Source organism: Salmo trutta, chromosome 9 (assembly GCF_901001165.1).
Source record: "Salmo trutta chromosome 9, fSalTru1.1, whole genome shotgun sequence".
Taxonomy (NCBI): domain Eukaryota; kingdom Metazoa; phylum Chordata; class Actinopteri; order Salmoniformes; family Salmonidae; genus Salmo; species Salmo trutta.
The window spans coordinates 12,901,473-12,920,565 of record NC_042965.1 but is presented as its reverse complement, the minus strand read 5'-3'; the positions used below and the strand labels follow the sequence as shown (position 1 = coordinate 12,920,565).

The window sequence follows — 19,093 nt, the reverse complement described above, 5'->3', positions numbered from 1 at the left end:
CTGTAGAACTTTTTGAGGATCCGGAGGTCCATGCCAAATCTTTTCAGCCTCCTGAGGGGGAAAAGGCGCTGCCGTGCCCTCTTCATGACTGTCTGGGGGTATGTGGACCATGTTAAGTCCTTAGTGATGTGGACGCCAAGGAACTTGAAGTTCTCGACCCGCGCCACTACAGCCCCGTCAATGTGGATGGGGGCGTGCTCTCCCCTCTTTCTCTCATAGTCCACAATCAGCTCCTTGGTCTTGCTGACGTTGAGGGAGAGGTTATTGTCTTGGCACCACACTGCCAGGTCTCTGACCTCCTCCATGTAGGCTGTCTCATCACTGTTGGTGATCAGGCCTACCACCGTCGTGTCATCAGCAACTTTATGATGGTGTTGGAGTCATGCGTGGCAACTCAGTTGTGGGTGAACAGGGAGAACAGGAGGCAACAAAGCACACACCCCAGAGGGGCCCCCGTGTTGAGGGTCAGTGTGGCGGAGGTGTTGTTGCCTACCCTCACCAACAAGGGCAGGCCCGTCAGAAATTCCAGGATCCATTTGCAGAGGGAGATGTTCAGTCCCAGGGGTCCACAGCTTGGTGATGAGCTTGGAGGGGACTATGGTGTTGAACGCTGAGCTGTAGTCTATGAACAGCATTCTCACATAGCTATTTCCCCTGTGTCTAATGTGGCTGTAGAGTGACAGGTCTTTTGTGGAGCAGTACTGCTGTGCCACACTCTGGCTGGCCCAAGGGGCCACATATGTTGACTGAGCATGCTCCATCTGGGCTGTGCAGATGGAACCAATAGAGCAGTAGTTATTGTCACATGACCGTGGCTGAACTGTGCGGGTGGGGAAAGGAAGGGGAAGAAGTGTGCTCTGCCTCTGTTCTCTCCCCTCCCCCCTTACTCTCGCTCAACAATTGAGGCCATCGGAGAAAGCAGGTATGAAGCTACTTTGTTGCCTAAACCTTTGCAAGGGCCAACTTCTGGATCTTACTTGTATTTGGCATGTACTTTTTGGAGTCTTTTCAGTGCTTTCCTCTGTGTGTGTGGTCGTAAGGTTAAGCTTTGTTTTTGTTTTGTATTTCTCAACGTTTTACACGACCCTTTTGTATAAATGTAGATTACGGATTTGAAAGATGGGTTCTGGTAGTACAGCATCATTTGTAGAAGTACTAAACATGGATTAGAGAATTACTTGTGTTTTTTAAAGTTTGGTGAAGAACTAAACTTGCGCTATGTAGGCACAAGTACTGCGACTGAGATACTGAACTGTGCTGAGATGTCAAATGGGATTGTCCTGATTTTGGTGATATTTCTCAGCTTGCCAGGTGCGACCCTAAAAGAGCTGTGAGGTAGATGCTGAGAGATCTACGTTGACAAAGGAACGCCGCGCCGCCCCAGATCCAGAGGGACTGGTGAGTTCTATCTATGCTATAATCACTCTCACATTGGCCTCATTTACAACTACCACTTGCCCACTTAACAGTGTGTGAATGTGATTAATCTTATTTGATGGGACTAACAGCTGTAATCTTCCAGGTGAAACTGTTGACATTGGTGTGGAGAGGCCAGATGATTCCTCCAGGACAGCCATGGAGAGTAGGGGGGTCAGTCAGGAATCAGAGGCAGGGAAAAGACACCCTAACCCCCTCTCTGTGACACCCACAGGGGCCAAGGGGAAGAAGGCTCTGAGTGCTAAATCGCAGGTCAACAAAAAAGCTAAAGTCAAGATGACATCCGTTCATGGCTCTGTCACTGGCTCCAATGATTTTATTGGGTATAAAAAAACAAGCAAGAGGACAGGTGGTTCAAAGGACAGGTGGTTCAGCACATAAACTGACCAAAACCCCTCAAACCCCTGCAGACAATGGTAGAGAAGCTGTTGCAGCAGGGATCTCAGATTTACAAACTCATAGCTCTCCATCTGTGGACTCTCCAGCCAGGACACGGTGTGCATGGAAGGCTATGGGCAAACCTGCCTCCAATCCAGCAGTACTGAAGGTAATGTTCATCTTAACCCAGAACATTAAATGTTGTCCTTTTAAATTATGACTGGTGTCCGATCTCATTAGAGTCTGTTCTGAAGCGTTTTAACGGGGACAGAGCAGTCGAGCATGGCAGGCATGTGGATGGAAAACTCAATGGCCCCCTCCCACATGAAGCTACCTCCGAGCCTTAAAATAAATAGTATTGTCTCTACCAAGTCACATCCAGGTGAGTCATCTTTCTTTCTGGGAAGACTGTTCTTCTACACTGTCTCTCATGTCCACTTTATTTAGTGATGACATACTGTGCCAGCTTGAACCACCATCTGCCACTTCTCCGTCCGTATGTGTCTGCAGGGTCTAGGAAAAGGAAGAGGAAGATGGAAATTTACAACTTTGTCCCCAAGAAGAAAACCAAAGTGTTGAAGGTAAGAGACCCATCCCATCTACTCTTTTGTAAATATTTGTGTAGAAATGCACTGTGGGTGAACTTTGATTCTCTCTAATAGTGTCTGAATGATTCTCCCCTTCTCCCTGCAGAAAGACAGCCTAGCTGCGAAGGCGGAAAAGCAAGAAAGTGTCAGAAAGAAGGGAGTAGATCTGACGCACAGAGAGATTTGTGAAATGCAAGAAAGCCATGCACTGTTAGCCGAGCAGTGTGTAGACAAGGAAAAAGATTTAACCAAAGGAAACAAAATGGAGAAAGAGGACAACAGCAGTAAGCAGGAAACCATTGAATTGACTTTGGAATCGCTAAATCTGAAAGCCCAAGATGAGCTGTTGTCTCCTCCTCTCTCAGGTAACAGTTTCCCTAGAGATGAGTTAAACATTTCGTCATAAGTTATGAAATAATACTTGTACAATACATTAATATGCTGTACATTAAATCTGTTTTGTTGACCTGGATGTTGATTTGCCTGGCCCTGGTATCCTGGCCTTGGTATCCTGGCCCTGGTATCCTGGAAGGATATTGACCTCATCCCGTCAGTAGAGGATGCCTGGTTATTTTTTTTAAATGCCTTCCTCTCCATCTTAAATAAGCATGCCCCTTTCAAGAAATTTTGAACCAGGAACAGATATAGCCCTTGGTTCTCCCCAGACCTGACTGCCCTTAACCAACACAAAAATATCCTGTGGCGTTCTGCATTAGCATCGAACTTCCCCCGCGATATGCAACTTTTTAGGGAAGTTAGAAACCAATACACACAGGCAGTTAGAAACGCCAAGGCTAGCTTTTTCAAACAGAAATTTGCTTCGTGCAACTCCAACTCTAAAAAGTTCTGGGACATTGTAAAGTCCATGGAGAATAAGAACACCTCCTCCCAACTGCCCACTGCACTGAGGATAGGAAACTCTGTCACCACCGATAAGCCCACTATAATTGAGAATTTCAATAAGCATTTTTCTACGGCTGGCCATGCTTTCCACCTAACTACCCCTACTGCATTCAACAGCACTGCACCCCCCACAGCTACTCGCCCAAGCCTCCCCCATTTCTCCTTCTCCCAAATCCATTCAGCTGAAGTTCTGAAAGAGCTGCAAAATCTGGACCCCTACAAATCAGCTGGGCTTGACAATCTGGACCCTTTCTTTCTAAAATTATCTGCCGAAATTATTGCAAACCCTATTACTAGCCTGTTCAACCTCTCTTTCGTGTCGTCTGAGATTCCCATAGATTGGAAAGCAGCTGCTGTCATCCCCCTCTTCAAAGGAGGTGACACTCTTGACCCAAATTGCTACAGACCTATATCCATCCTACCCTGCCTTTCTAAGGTCTTCGAAAGCCAAGTCAACAAACAGATTACCGACTATTTCGAATCCCACCGCACCCTCTCCGCTATGCAATCTGGTTTCAGAGCTGGTCATGGGTGCACCTCAGCCACGCTCAAGGTCCTAAATGACATCGTAACCGCCATCGATAAGAAACAATACTGTGCTGCCGTATTCATTGACCTGGCCAAAGCTTTTGACTCTGTTAATCACCACATCCTCATCGGCAGACTTAGTAGCCTTGGTCTCTCAAACGATTGCGTCGCCTGGTTCACCAACTACTTCTCTGGACCTCTGGCAGTCTCTATGGGGGTACCACAGGGTTCAATTCTTGGGCCAACTCTTTTCTCTGTATACATAAATGATGTCGCTCTTGCTGCTGGTGAATCTCTGATCCACCTCTACGCAGACGACACCATTCTGTATACTTCTGGCCCTTCTTTGGACACTGTGTTAACAACCCTCCAGACGAGCTTCAATGCCATTCAACTCTCCTTCCGTGGTCTCCAACTGCTCCTAAACACAAGTAAAACTAAATGCATGCTCTTCAACCGATCGCTGCCTGCACCTGCCCGCCCATCCAGCATAACTTCTCTGGACGGTTCTAACTTAGAATTTGTGGACAACTACAAATACCTAGGTGTCTGGTTAGACTGTAAACTCTCCTTCCAGACTCACATCAATCATCTCCAATCCAAAGTGAAATCTAGAATTGGCTTCCTATTTCGCAACAAAGCATCCTTCACTCATGCTGCCAAACATACCCTCGTAAAACTGACCATCCTACCAATCCTCGACTTCGGCGATGTCATTTACAAAATAGCCTCCAATACCCTACTCAACAAGCTGGATGCAGTCTATCACAGTGCCATCCGTTTTGTCACCAAAGCCCCATATACAACCCAACCCTGCGACCTGTATGCTCTCGTTGGCTGGCCTTCACTTCATAATCGTCGCCAAACACATTGGCTCCAGGTCATCTACAAGACCCTGCTCGGTAAAGTCCCCCCTTATCTCCGCTCACTGGTCACCATAGCAGCACCCACCTGTAGCACGCGCTCCAGCAGGTATATCTCTCTGGTCACCCCTAAAGCCAACTCCTCCTTTGGTCGTCTCTCCTTCCAGTTCTCTGCTGCCAATGACTGGAACGAACTACAAAAATCTCTGAAACTGGAAACACTTATCTCCCTCACTAGCTTTAAGCACCAGCTGTCAGAGCAGCTCACAGATCACTGCACCTGTACATAGCCCATCTATAATTTAGCCCAAACTACTACCTCTTCCCCTACTGTATTTATTTATTTTATTTATTTTGCTCCTTTGCACCATATTATTTAGATTTGAACTTTGAACTTTCTTCAAACTACAAATCTACCATTCCAGTGTTTTTCTTGCTATACTTTATTTACTTTGCCACCATGGCATTTTTTTTACTTTAACTCCCTTATCTCACATCATTTGCTCACATTGTATATAGTCTTATTTTTTTCTACTGTATTATTGACTGTATGTTGTTTACTCCATGTGTAACTCTGTGTTGTTGTATGTTGTCGAACTGCTTTGCTTTATCTTGGCCAGGTCGCAATTGTAAATGAGAACTTGTTCTCAACTTGCCTACCTGGTTAAATAAAGGTGAAATAAATAAATAAATAAATAAATACATTTGCGTTATTTTGTAGGCTTTCCAGTTGATGGTGAGGTGACAGAGACGGACCTGTCTGAAGAGCTCCCTCTGTGCTGCTGTCGCATGGAGACCCCATGCAGTGGGGAGAGCCTATTCCAGACTGAGCAGACCTGCATGGCCACAGAGAGGGTGGATGGTCTGGTGAGTCTGACCTGCTCTGAAGCAACATTTCCCTAGTCTTGCGCACCAGATATCCTCCCCAAAGTTTGAAATAGCCTGGGGGCAAAGTTAACCTTTACCCAGCCTTTGTGTGTTGAGCGAATGTCTAAACAACCCTTATTTCTCTGCTTCTTTCTATTTATCTCTCCGTTCATCTCCTCCCTACAGGTGAGTCGATGTCAAAGAAATGTTGTGAAGCCTGAGATGATGCGTCCGTCCAACATAGTGCATCTGCTAGTTCTGTGTGAGGACCACAGGGCCGGCATGGTCAAGCACCAGTGTTGCCCTGCCTGTGGCCTCTTCTGCAGGGCGGTGAGTGGAGGAATACAGCAGGGATAAACCAAGATAGACCTGATAGGCTGACACACCTGTCCCATTACTTTATTGTGGTTGTTAATTCTTAAAGCACTCTGCTTTGCCTTTAATATTAATATCTGACTAATCATGTATGTGTTAATGGAGTGCAAACTGTATGGCAGCATCTCTCACCGTTTCCACAGTGGCTGTGCCTCAGTCATGAAGGCCCAAAGATTTTGTCCCCACTGTCAAACCTGAGCCCGTACTTCCTTTTGTGCCAGCTGTTTCCCCTGTGGCCCCTGTTCCTGCTGTGTCCATCAGGCCCCTCATTCACAGGGCTAAGAAGACCACTGAGCTTGAGAGTACGCTGGACACCTCCCCCAACAACAGATTATTAAACTTTACTCTTCCATTCTCAATTTGATTCCCTCTATCCTAACCTGTGTCTCTTTCTCTCTGCATTAGTGCTAGCATTGATCATTTACTTGGGTATTTAGCTTAATATGTAATGGTAATGACTGCTGTATGCTGTCTTGCACTAGCCTAAAGAGGGAGCCTTTAGGTGATGGAGAGGAACCAGCTAAAACGTCACTAGAAAGAATCCTGATGGCCCTGGATGAGGAAAAGTAAGGTTACAATTTAGCTTATTAGCTTATTCATTACTTATTAGACTTTTAGCAGTTTGGATGAGATAATACAATATAAAGAACACATAGTAGGTCCGTAGTCATTACTGTTTCATGTCAATGATGACTGTAATAGGCACTCTTACAGATGTTTCTGCTGCATACCAAGTGATATACTGTAGCTAGATTTCTCTTTTTGGTATTTAGTATGAGGCCAAAGAAAGTGAAATATCACACGAAGCAACTGTACATCTCTGCCCATCACGGGGAGCTCCAGAAAGTCATCCATCTGCTGGGTAAGAACATGCCACATCTCTCCAGGTTTCATTTGTATGCCTAGTTCGTTCCTACATGGAGCAATCCTCTTCTAATATTTGAACTTGAATGAAAAAGTAAACAACTTGTTGATTTTATTTTATTTTCACGACATACTCTATTGTCTCCGAGGGGAAAGTTATCAACATGACTCAAAAGGAAATGTACCTCTTTGTTCCAGTGGATGGAAAAGACCCCAACACCCTGATGGACAGTCAGAACAAGAGGACCCCTCTACATGCTGCAGCAGCTGGACACCAGGAGGTCTGTCACATGCTTGTCCAGGTGAGGAGATGTACTCTGACATATAGCAGGTATTGGCTATCTCTTCACATTATAATCACTTGGCATACAAGTGTAGCAGATGACTAAGTTAGCAGCTCTGCTGCATTCCTGTCCCTCACGCCAAGAAAATGTATTTGCTTTTCGGGGTCAATATTGACAGTGCTTCTTGAGTACGTTGTGTTTACAGTGCAGAGGGTTGTGAGTTTCACTCTATTATACAGTGCACGCATACAGGTGTAAAAGGTTTCTGATTCCCCATCCCGCTTAGGCTGAAGCTAACCTGGACGTTATTGATGAGGAGCAGAGAACCCCCCTGATGGACGCCTGTGACAACAACCATCTGGACACGGTCAAGTACCTGCTGAGGGCCGGGGCAGCGGTCAGCTGTAAGGTCAGTGTGTGGAGCAGAGTTCATTGATCCCCCCCATAGATAGGCCATGATCTTCTGTCAACCCCACCAGCTGTGTTACCGTTCATAAGACAAGACTTTCGCTAAATGAGCTGGACCTCTGGTGTACTGTAGATGTAAAGTGATCAAGCTGTTTTATGTCCATGACACGTTCATGTCTTAAACTATTAACCACATACTGTAACAGCTCAAGGTCGGTGTTTCGGTCCTCACGAGTGGCACAGCGGTCTAAGGCACTGCATCACAGTGCTTGAGGCGTCACTACAGACCCGAGTTCAATCCCAGGCTGTGTTACAGCCGGCCGTGACCGGGAGACCCATGAGGTGGCGCACAATTGGCCCAGCATCGTCCGGGTTAGGGGAGGGTTTGGCCGGCTGTGAATTCCTTGTCCAGTCGCGTTCTAGCGACTCCTTGTGGCGGGCCAGGCACCTGCAAGCTGAATTTGGTTGCCAGTGTGTGTTTCCTCCGACGTATTGGTGCGGCTAGCTTCAGGGATAAGTGAGCAGTGTATGTGTCAAGAAGCAGTGCGGCTTGACAGGGTCGTGTTTCGGAGGACGCATGGCTCTCGACTTTCACCTCTTCCGAGTCCATAGGGGAGATGCAGCGATGGGACAAGGCTGTAACTACCAATTGAATATCACAAAATTGGGGAGAAAAAGGGGTAAAAAAATATATATAAGTTGGTGTTTTTTTAAATAGCCATGAACAAAACCAGTGAATAACATTTTGATCTTCATCTCCTCTCAGGATATCAAGGGCTCCACCTGTCTGCATTTGGCAGCTAAACTGGGACATTACACCATAGTGGATCATCTCCTGTCCAAGACATCCAAACAGGTCAACTGTCAGGTAGTTACCCATCAATGCTCTGCTCCTTCTTCTACTAACAGGTCCAGTTGAAATGTTAACAGCTTCATTGAAATCGTCTATCCATAATTCATGCGTACTATCAGCTAGGCTTTGGCAGGGTGAGTTGGAGGTCAGTGCTGTTGGAAGACAGTTTTACAGTCTGCCTATTATGATGTTCAATATATTGTGGGTAATATTAAATGGATTGTAAAACTCCTGACCTTAATGGGAAAGCTAGAGACTGAAATTGCTCCTCACTGTTGTCATGATTCCAGGTGATTTACCATGTTTTGCCTTGCATTTTTATGCCTTCATACTGTTAGTAAGTAATGCCCTCTCACAATGTGTGCAATAAGATCATCCAAAGCAGGGGTTTCAAACCCTTTTTCACGGAGTAACTACAACGTTGTTGATCCATTGTCAGTTTTCTCCAATCACAGCCATTAAACTCTGTAACTGTTTTAAAGTCGCCATTGGTCTCATGGTGAAATCCTTGAGAGGTTTCCTTCCTCTCGGGCAACTGGATTAGGAAGGATGCCTGTTTCTTTGTAGTGACTAGGTGTATTGATACACCGTCCAAAGTGTTGTTAGTAACTTCACCAAGCTCAAAGGGATATTCAATGTCTGCTTATTGTTTGCGAGGCATTGAAAAACCTCCCTGGTCTTTGTGGTTGAATCTGTGTTTGAAATTCACTGCTTGACTGAGGGACCTTGCAGATAATTGTATATGTGGGGTACAGAGATGAGGTAGTCATTCATGTATGAAACACTATTATTGCAAACCAGAGTGAGTCCATGCAACTTATTATGTGACTTATTTACTCCTGAACTTATTTAGGCTTGCCGTAACAAAGGGGTTGAATACCTATTGACTTAAGACATTTCAGCCTTCCACAAAATGTGGAAAAAGTCAAGGGGTATGAATACTTTCTGAAGGCACTGCGAGCAGCAATAAACAGGGTTCACAGGATGTCAAAAAGGACACAAGATCAGTTGGAAAACAAAGTAAGCACCCGATCATGTAGGAACTGTCTTCCTTTATGTGTAATCATGAGTCTAAATACAACATCTATGTGTCGTTTCAGATCGGTATGAACAATCCTGATTTGTTTTTTTTACCCCTCAAATAAAGGTTTCAGTTTTATAAAAACATTTCTATTTAGTTTTTATATTATTCCGTTTTAGTTTCAGTCTTAGGGACAGAAAGTAGCCTACGCGTGGGAGGCTAGAAGCCATTTATGTGTAGTTTTTGTGTTTTTTGGGATGTCACTTCTTTCCACTGAGGGGCAGTAATGCATAAGGTGATGGGTCAGGTCATAGGTTAGGTTTAAAGGTAGACTCAGTGAGATTACGCAGATGCACCAAGTAAACAGTAGTAGTGGGTCAATTTCCGCAACAACCAGGGGCTGTTTTCCCGATAGCGATGGAAGTTAGGCTTATGAGTGTTTTAAAGATGCATTGTTCCTAAAACGGCAGAAGATGTAACATGCGCTTCCCAAAACACCATGCAGGGAGAACGTTTGCTAAGTGCGTTGTTGGAGCGTGTGTTGATACTGATAGGATCGAAAGAAAGGCAGTGCTGTTCTCGGATCATCTTTCTCCCTTAAAATCTTCCCATAACATAATAATTTCTTCACAATACTGATGATGAATCACCTCCTAGAGAGATATCACCAACTATGGCAGCAAATATTGAGACGGATTATTCTAATGCTTACCGAAAAATAATAATACACTAAATCACAGATTAGGCACATCCATTGCGCACATGTTGTTGCACATTAAATAAATATATTGAGGCAAAAATTACAGACTGTAGACTAGCCTACAATGAGCAAAAATAAATTGATCGATTGAACATGAAATTGATTTCAATATGATTGAGATGTGTAGGCCTATACTATTTATCTTTTATTGCAGTCATCTTGGTTTTTGTCCTTCGCTTGTTTGTAACAATTTCAAAGACATTGGCAACCTTGTATTTACAGTCAACTTTGTTCTGAAGTTATCATTGGCAAAAGAGAGACTGATAACATCTTGATTCTGTGTTTAGCGGAGATCTTCTGTGTATAAAGTGAAGCGGAAGGGCAAAAAAGCATTTAACAACGCACTTAGCTGTTGTGTTCATCTCAATGGACGCGTTCGAGCGGATCACACAGTCCACCTGGCCGTGCTGCTGCTCCAGTTTCAACTGTTCTGCCTGCGGCTATGGAACCCTGACCTGTTCACCGGACGTGCTACCTGTCCCAGACCTGCTGTTTTCAACTCTCTAGAGACAGCAGGAGCGGTAGAGATACACTGAATGATCGGCTATGAAAAGCCAACTGACATTTACTCCTGAGGTGCTGACCTGTTGCACCCTCGACAACCACTGTGATTATTATTATTTGACCCTGCTGGTCATCTATGAACATTTTAACATCTTGGCCATGTTCTGTTATAATCTCCACCCAGCACAGCCAGAAGAGGACTGGCCACCCCTCATAGTCTGATTCCTCTCTAGGTTTCTTCCTAGGATCTGGCCTTTCTAGGTAGTTTTTCCTAGACACCGTGCTTCTACACCTGCATTGCTTGCTGTTTGGGGTTTTAGGCTGGGTTTCTGTACAGCACTTTGAGATATCAGCTGATGTAAGAAGGGCTTTATAAATACATTTGATTCGATTTGACTTTTGTCAAGTCGATCCCCGCCTTTCACAGTGTGTTGCATTCTGAACTTGACCAAAGACATGACTAAAACAGGAACCAATTAATGATTTATGTGTTCAGAGGATGTATTCAAATTAATGTGATATTTGAGGCTCTTTGTCACTAACTGATTGTACAATGTACACGCAATATTATATTATGATTTCAGTTTGTGAGTATGTAATACGGGAATTAAATACATGTGAATTTCGACATTCTAAATAATTGGATGTTCTAATTTGACAGCCATGTTTTAACTACATCAGGAGATAATTTTTGACGTCCGGGAAAAATGTAAGAAATTGTTTGGTTAAGCGGTGTTGCTGTAGCGTTCATGTGATTGCAAAGTTTGCAAAACAAATGGCCACTGGATTGATGGAAATAATCATGATATCATTCTGCCAGGTAAGCATAGGCTATTCGTAGTTAACATCTAATTGAGATGGGTTTGGGGAAAACCTTTCCAGCTTTCAATAGATGTAGTTGATTTCCTACTAAGTTCAATACATTTTTGAATATTGTTGAATTTCGTTTTAATGTCTGGATTCCGTGGTTCCGTCCGCAGTCTCTGCAACGCAGAATTTATAGGGCCCTTGTCACGACTTCCTCCGAAGTCGGCTCCTCTCCTTGTTCAGGCGGCGTTCGGCGGTCGACGTCACCGGCTTTCTAGCCATCGCCGCTCCATTTTTCATGTATCCATTTGTTTTGTCTTGTTCCCTGCACACCTGGTTTTCATTCCCCAATCAATCTACATGTATTTATTCCTCTGTTCCCCATCATGTCTTTGTGTAAGATTGTTTGTGTTACGTGTATTTTGTCTACTGCTATTTTTGTTATGCGCCAGACACTTGTCTATGTTCCGTGTTTTGGGCACGTTGTTTGTGCTTTTGATATTTTACCGGAATAAAGTGAAGCGCATGCTCACTTCACTCTGCTCTCCTGCACCTGACTTCGCCTCCAGTACACATCTAGTGACAGCCCTATTTAGCCTTACCCCTCAAATGCACCCAATATCTGCGGTGCTGCTTGTGGCAACATCATCTCACTGAATCTACCTTTAAATTTAAAGTTCATCTCAATTAGACCCGCAAGATTCACAAGCTTCAAAACTCCATTAGGAAAAAAAGCTTGAAAACCCCATTTGATTTTTGCCCCCCCCAAAAAACAAAAACTGAACTGTTAGTTAATTTTGGAGTCAAAAAATAGTTTCAGTATAGTTTTCGTTTTTCAAACGGGTTTTGTTAATTATTTTAATTCAGTTTACTTGTTTTTTTTCATGATTCATTTTAGTTCAAATTTAGTTTACTTTAAGGAACTTGATTGGTTGTGCTTGGTTTCAGGATGACGGTGGGTGGAACCATATCACCTGGGCTATAGAGTACAAGCACAGAGAGCTGGTCCTACTGCTGCTCTCCAAAGGGGCTGATGTTAACATCCGAGACAAGGTCAGTACTGTATAGGATGCATGCTATTCACCCTACTGTACATCCCATCACCTTACCTACCTTCTGTTCTCACAGCCTGAGGAGGGGAGGGGAGGCTAGACACAGGCAAGGTTACAGTGGGATGGATCCCAAGGGGTGCATAATGTTCCGGTCTGCACGTTTCACCTACAGTACATGGTGTAGTCCAAGTTAAAGGGATGCTTCAAAATGTCACCTTGGGCGCATACAACAACAAGTCAACTTACTACTTTGAGGAATTAACAACTTAAGTCATAACTGCTGTATTTTGTTGTAAAGGAGAACATATCAATTGGTCTGTACAAGTATGATTTCTTCCTCAAACATTTGTATAGTGTATATGACATACTGTATACTGATACACTTGACATAAATGGCCCAAAAATATAACAATGTATCTTCAAGATGCAAGGTTGTCTCTGTGGTGTGTGGGGAAGGTATTGCTCCTGGGTATGTTTTTCCACGTTGACCTGTGATCCCTGTTCAGGAGGAGAACATTGGCCTCCACTGGGCAGCCCTGTCTGGCTCCGATGACATCGCTCAGATCCTGCTTGATGCCAGATGTGAACTCCATGCAGTCAACGTCCATGGGGACTCACCTCTACATATCGCTGCCAGGGAGAACCAACTGGAATGTGTGACGTGAGTAGTAAGACAGTCTCCATTCTCCCAGAGCTACAGCATGACACCAGGTTGTTCTTGAAAAATATGATTTGTTATCAATAGCTTATCCCACCTGGATAAATTGTTATATTATCATATGCGCACTAACCTGCGATGAGACCAGTTGTAGGTATATAGCCTTTATGGAAGGAACCTGTCCACACATAGATGCACACATCCAGAGACAGTGACTGCGCTAGCCTGGCCAGTGGGTGGCAGTCATGCTGCTGACCATAGCCATGATGGGGAGGTGAGAGGGAGCCTAGCCACATCCAGTATGATGTCTACTCCTCCAGACTGCTTCTGTCCCGAGGAGCGGACGTGAACCTCAGGAACAGAGGGGGGAGACTCCTCTGGACTGCTGTATCTACAACTCCAAGGTGTGGGCGGCCCTGAACACCAATAAGAAGCTGGCAGATGCTAGGAGAAGCAGGGACAGTCATTAGTTAAAGGTCCTTAGCAGGTATACAGTGAGGGAAAAAAATATTTGATCCCCTGCTGATTTTGTATGCTTGCCCACTGACAAAGAAATGATCAGTCTATAATTTTAATGGTAAGTTTATTTGAACAGTGAGAGACAGAATAACAAAAAAAAATCCAGAAGAACACATGTCAAAAATGTTATAAATTGATTTGCATTTTAATGAGGGAAATAAGTATTTGACCCCTCTGCAAAACATGACTTAGTACTTGGTGGCAAAACCCTTGTTGGCAATCACAGAGGTCAGACGTTTCTTGTAGTTGGCCACCAGGTTTGCACACATCTCAGGAGGGAATTTGTCCCACTCCTCTTTGCAGATCTTCTCCAAGTCATTAAGGTTTCGAGACTGACGTTTGGCAACTCAAACCTTCAGCTCCCTCCACAGATTTTCTATGGAATTAAGGTCTGGAGACTGGCTAAGCCACTCCAGGACCTTAATGTTCTTCTTCTTGAGCCACTCCTTTGTTGCCTTTGCCGTGTGTTTTGGGTCATTGTCATGCTGGAATACCCATCCACGACCCATTTTCAATGCCCTGGCTGAGGGAGGAGGTTCTCACCCAAGATTTGATGGTACATGGCCCCGTCCATCGTCCCTTTGATGCAGTGAAGTTGTCCTGTCCCCTTAGCAGAAAAACAAAACATAATGTTTCTAACTCCATGTTTGACGGTGGGGATGGTGTTCTTGGGGTCATAGGCAGCATTCCTCCTCCTCCAAACACGGCGAGTTGAGTTGATGCCAAAGAGCTCCATTTTGGTCTCATCTGACCACAACACTTTCACCTAGTTGTCCTCTGAATCATTCAGATGTTCATTGGCAAACTTCAGATGGGCATGTATATGTGCTTTCTTGAGCAGGGGGACCTTGCGGGCGCTGCAGGATTTCAGTCCTTTACGGCATAGTGTGTTACCAATTGTTTTTTTGGTGACTATGGTCCCAGCTGCCTTGAGATCATTGACAAGATCCTCCTGTGTAGTTCTGGGCTGATTCCTCACCGTTCTCATGATCATTGCAACTCCACAAGGTGAGATCTTGCATGGAGCCCCAGGCCGAGGGAGATTGACAGTTCTGTTGTGTTTCTTCCATTTGCGAATAATCGCACCAACTGTTGTCACCTTCTCACCAAGCTACTTGGCAATGGTCTTGTAGCCCATTCCAGCCTTATGTAGGTCTACAATCTTGTCCCTGACATCCTTGGAGAGCTCTTTGGTCTTGGCCATGGTGGAGAGTTTGGAATCTGATTGATTGATTGCTTCTGTGGACAGGTATCTTTTATACAGGTAACAAACTGAGATTAGGAGCACTCCCTTTAAGAGGGGTCAAATACTTATTTCCCTCATTAAAATGCAAATCAATTTATAACATTTTTGACATGCGTTTGTCTGGATTTTTTTGTTGTTATTCTGTCTCTCACTGTTCAAATAAACCTACCATTAAAATTATTTCCCTCACTGTAACAGCATGGTGTACCTTAGGGCGGTGAGAGGGAACATGAAGGGATACAATTTTGTCTAATTACTGTAAATGTGTTGATTATTAGTCGTCCTCTCTGTCCTCTTCTCTCGGGGGTATGAGGCAGTCCCCATCACCTGTGTGAACGGGGTGGACTGTGACTCCTGTCCTGATAACTACAAATACGTCCCTGACACCTGTGTCACCTCCCCAATTAATATAGACAAGGACATCACTCATTTAAAGGTTAACCTCCAGTGCTCTGTGAAACACACAGTCACAGTCCAATCCCATCTTGTTCTGCTTCGTTAGTTACTGTAGGCCAGAAAAAGTCACACAATTTCTCTCGATAAGTGTTGTTTAATGAAATCTCACTCTCCTTCTATTTCAGCATTGCGGATGTACAGATGACTGCTCTTCAAATACCTGTATGTGTGCCCAGCTCAGCCTGCGCTGTTGGTATAACAAAGTAAGTACATAACTACATCATGGAGAAGTTCAAATTACAAGGTAAGGTTAATGCTTTCATGTATTTCAAATGGATATTATGGACTCCCATAGGTGATGTGTTATATGACCTGTAAAATGTGTTGCTTGTGGTTGTTCAGGAGGGGCTTCTGCCTCTGGAGTTCTGTCAGAAGGAGCCTCCGGTCCTGTTTGAGTGTAACCACGCCTGCTCCTGTTGGAGGAACCGTGTGGTTCAGAATGGATACCGGTAACTGGGCCTCCCTACCCCACCATCATCTGATCAATCAATCACATTTTATTTGTCACATGCGGCGAAATTCAATACGTGTATAATTTACCATCAAATGCTTACTTACGAGTCCTTTCCCAACAGCGCAGAGTTAAAAAGTAAGAAAATGAGCAAATAAAATGTATATCTTTTTGTTATACAGTTTCAGCCAACCATTAAAATATTAGTTTGTCTGTACACTTGATCAACTATGGCTGCACTGTATGTCTTTTCAGTTAGTTGGACTGGTTGTATGTCTTCTCTTGTCTATTTTCAGGGCTCGGCTGCAGCTCTATAAAACCCAGAGGATGGGCTGGGGTGGGAGGGCATTGCAGGATATTCCTCAAGGAACTTTGATTTCCGAGTGAGGCCCTGAATGTTATGGAAGACATTTCATTGAGTGTTTGTAAAACTGCCCAGGCATAACTATGATAATGTCTTGGTATACAAATGACATGAGCCAATTGTGATGTCATGAACAGATAATGTTAAAACAGGATATGTCATTTTCAGTTCTTCACTTCATTTCAATGTTGTGATTACACAGATTATATACAGCAGGCTCTCTTTATTATTATCGTTCCTTTTCACCCTGGACAGTAAGGTGATTTTAAATTTCATCTAGGACAATCTCACATTTTTATTGGCCAGTGGTGTATTCCAAATGTAATATTGTTAATGTGGCATCATTTTTATACTTTTGTATACCAACGGGCGGTGCTGAAGAGCACACAATGCGAATGTCAGAGACAACGTTCTTTTGATACATGTTCCTCTTACAGCACGCATCTGCTGCATCAGCTTCTAGTTTGCTTGATGGCTATTTGCTATACTAAAGCATATTGAAAAATGGACAATTTCATGACTGTCTATGCTACCTCCTCACAGGAGGGCTCAACATATCAGCCTTTACTAATTGTATTAATTGAGTGAGCGATTGGAGGCATGGCATTTTACTTTGATGCAATAGATTTTACAATCGTATGTACTGCACTTGCTTTATGTAGGCCTACTTTTAATGTACGATGTCCGTGAGTACCCTGAAAGGTGTCTGTCAAATAAAATGTATTATAATTGTATTTATTGCTTCATCTACTGTTGTGCAGGTGGGTGATGTGCACTGTACTGATGCGCGACTCTTTGGCAACATTGGCCGGTTTATAAACCACCTGCGTGAACCTAACCTGCTAGCAGTCCGAGTGTTCACCATGCACCAGGAACTGCGGTTCCCTTCTTCTCCAGCAAGCCCATTCAGTCAGGTGATCAGATTGGGTGAGAGGCACAAAACCTATAAGACAATCATTGAATAGATGGTGTGGTATTAATGTTGTTCTATATAATCAATCAAAAAGCTCAAGGAAAAGGCTCCAGTACATGAACAAGTGCTTTGATTGCTACCCTGTGTTCCCCGACTCAGGTTTGATTATGGAGATCATTTCTGGAAGGTCAAGAGCAAGTATTACAGCTGCCAGTGCTGTGCCTCAACATGTAGACCCTCATCAGCCACCATAGCTCAGAGCTTAGAGAGGGTGGCCAGCCCATCCCCAGCCCAACTGTCAAGTTCCCATTCTGCCAAAACACCCCCATGCCACCTCTGTCCTCCCTCTCTCACTCTCCCCTGACCACCACTATGACTCCTTTTTTAAACGTAGACTGATATCAAATGTATTTTTAGTAGATTTGCGGACAGAAATCAAATGCTAAGGGTAGCCCTAGACTGTAACAAATGCTCACCTTTTCCATGTCTCCTTTTCTATTAAGTGCACAGTCAAGTAATAAAGTACATTTTAAAACATGATTTATTTCTCATATTTGTTGATGAGTATTCCAGTTTACAAGAAAGCTAGGGATAGCAAATGCCAATTAATGATGGCCTATAGTAGCCTAGAATACTGTCTAGTTTTGTGTTACGTTATTTAACATGCCTAATTCTCTATTGTAACAATGAATAATATGTAGTATATGTTATTCTAGCTGTTGAACAGTTTTGACATCAGCGACGATGATAGAGATACAGGTAGGCTATAGGCTAGTATTGAATTTGATGCAACCCTCACCCCACCCATTTAGCTGTATAGCACCACGCAAGACAATAAGCAGCTGTTCATTTTTTTTGCATATTGAAAAATAACATTATACAAGGCAGATTTCATCTCGGTGTTTAGCGTTTACCAAAGAATAAACATCAGTCATATTCTGCTGTAGCTTAGGCTACCCCACCCGGTCATGATAACCCAAAACGCAGCAATACTTGAAAGGGAGGGAGGATGCCCAGGACCACAACATCTCAGGAGATTGCGGATGCTATTGAATGAGAAAAAAAAGAATGATTCATTTTGCTGTCCTTCATGATTTCTACATATGCGTTGTTTGATGCGATTTATCAAGCAACTTCGGTGATTATTCTGCTCGGGGGGGGGGGAGGAACGAGAGAGAAGCTGCTTCCCTCTTTCTCCCTGGTGCTATGGATACAGAGACGATACAGGTGGAGCCTGGCGTCTTTTTAGTCACGTGTGCCGATTCATAAGGAGCAGTGGCTGGAGAAAGTGGTTATATTATACATTGCCTGAGAGCGATTTAGCGGAAGCAGAGGTGCCAACCTTGTGTTTTCTCGTTACGCCGTGCCCGAATTAATAGGAAGATTATTGGAACGGATCATGTGAGGCACCTCGTTTTCATAAGGAACGTGGGGTAAGGTAATACAAAAGAAAAACTTAAACGCGCAATGGCAAACCAATCGAGGAGCATACACCAGATAAATGCATCTCTTTTATTTGGAGCTTAATTGTAAGTGAGCTATGCAGTCATAGCCCGCCTTATGGCATGCGTTCTGCGAATGATGCGAATTGTTATTGCTCGACATTTGTACATGTTAAACTGGCTGTTTTTAAAGCTTAGCCCAGTGAAAAGGGATAGGCTATAGGCTACGCATATGTGGCCATTCAGCCAGAAGAAGACCCATGGACAAATATTTGACATGGAAATATAAACTTTCTCCTTCATGTTTCATATCATTTGAAAATCTGGACAATTGAAAGTATGGGAAGTAACAAGGCGGGGACCAGCCAACAGAATATCTGAAGAAAAATACATAATTTTATTTTTGAATGTTTGTTGAATATTCACCGAAAGGAACTCGTGGCTGGAACAACTGTGTGTTGTGATGCTTTTTCTCTGTTTTTTATCTAGTCTAAGTTTTGATTTTTTCACTAAGAACTGTGCGATTGTAGAATGGCTCGATTCGAAGAGGAAC

At 43.8% G+C, this 19,093-nt stretch overlaps 2 protein-coding genes across 3 annotated transcripts; both read left to right on the top strand.

The window, feature by feature from the left end:
* Positions 1 to 831: 831 nt before the first annotated feature.
* LOC115199913 (histone-lysine N-methyltransferase EHMT1) lies at positions 832 to 5,935 on the top strand. 2 transcript variants are annotated; one of them, XM_029762455.1, is made up of 9 exons: positions 832 to 922; positions 1,304 to 1,398; positions 1,523 to 1,689; positions 1,848 to 1,984; positions 2,070 to 2,197; positions 2,326 to 2,396; positions 2,509 to 2,767; positions 5,418 to 5,563; positions 5,750 to 5,935. In XM_029762455.1, exons 5-9 carry the CDS (start codon positions 2,098 to 2,100, stop codon positions 5,918 to 5,920), a joined length of 747 nt encoding a protein of 248 aa, XP_029618315.1. In that variant the 5' UTR covers positions 832 to 922; positions 1,304 to 1,398; positions 1,523 to 1,689; positions 1,848 to 1,984; positions 2,070 to 2,097; the 3' UTR covers positions 5,921 to 5,935. The 2 variants fall into 2 exon arrangements, with proteins under 2 accessions (XP_029618315.1, XP_029618314.1); XM_029762454.1 differs by having other exon boundaries at positions 1,523 to 1,984.
* Positions 5,936 to 6,393: 458 nt separating this feature from the next.
* LOC115199914 (histone-lysine N-methyltransferase EHMT1-like) lies at positions 6,394 to 17,638 on the top strand. Its single transcript, XM_029762456.1, is given in 14 exon segments — positions 6,394 to 6,504; positions 6,712 to 6,800; positions 7,001 to 7,104; positions 7,373 to 7,495; positions 8,261 to 8,362; positions 12,388 to 12,492; positions 12,998 to 13,152; positions 13,470 to 13,510; positions 13,513 to 13,611; positions 15,193 to 15,350; positions 15,496 to 15,573; positions 15,713 to 15,819; positions 16,118 to 17,112; positions 17,258 to 17,638. Coding segments are annotated over 13 exon segments (1,395 nt in total). The 5' UTR covers positions 6,394 to 6,403; the 3' UTR covers positions 16,251 to 17,112; positions 17,258 to 17,638.
* Positions 17,639 to 19,093: the final 1,455 nt, after the last annotated feature.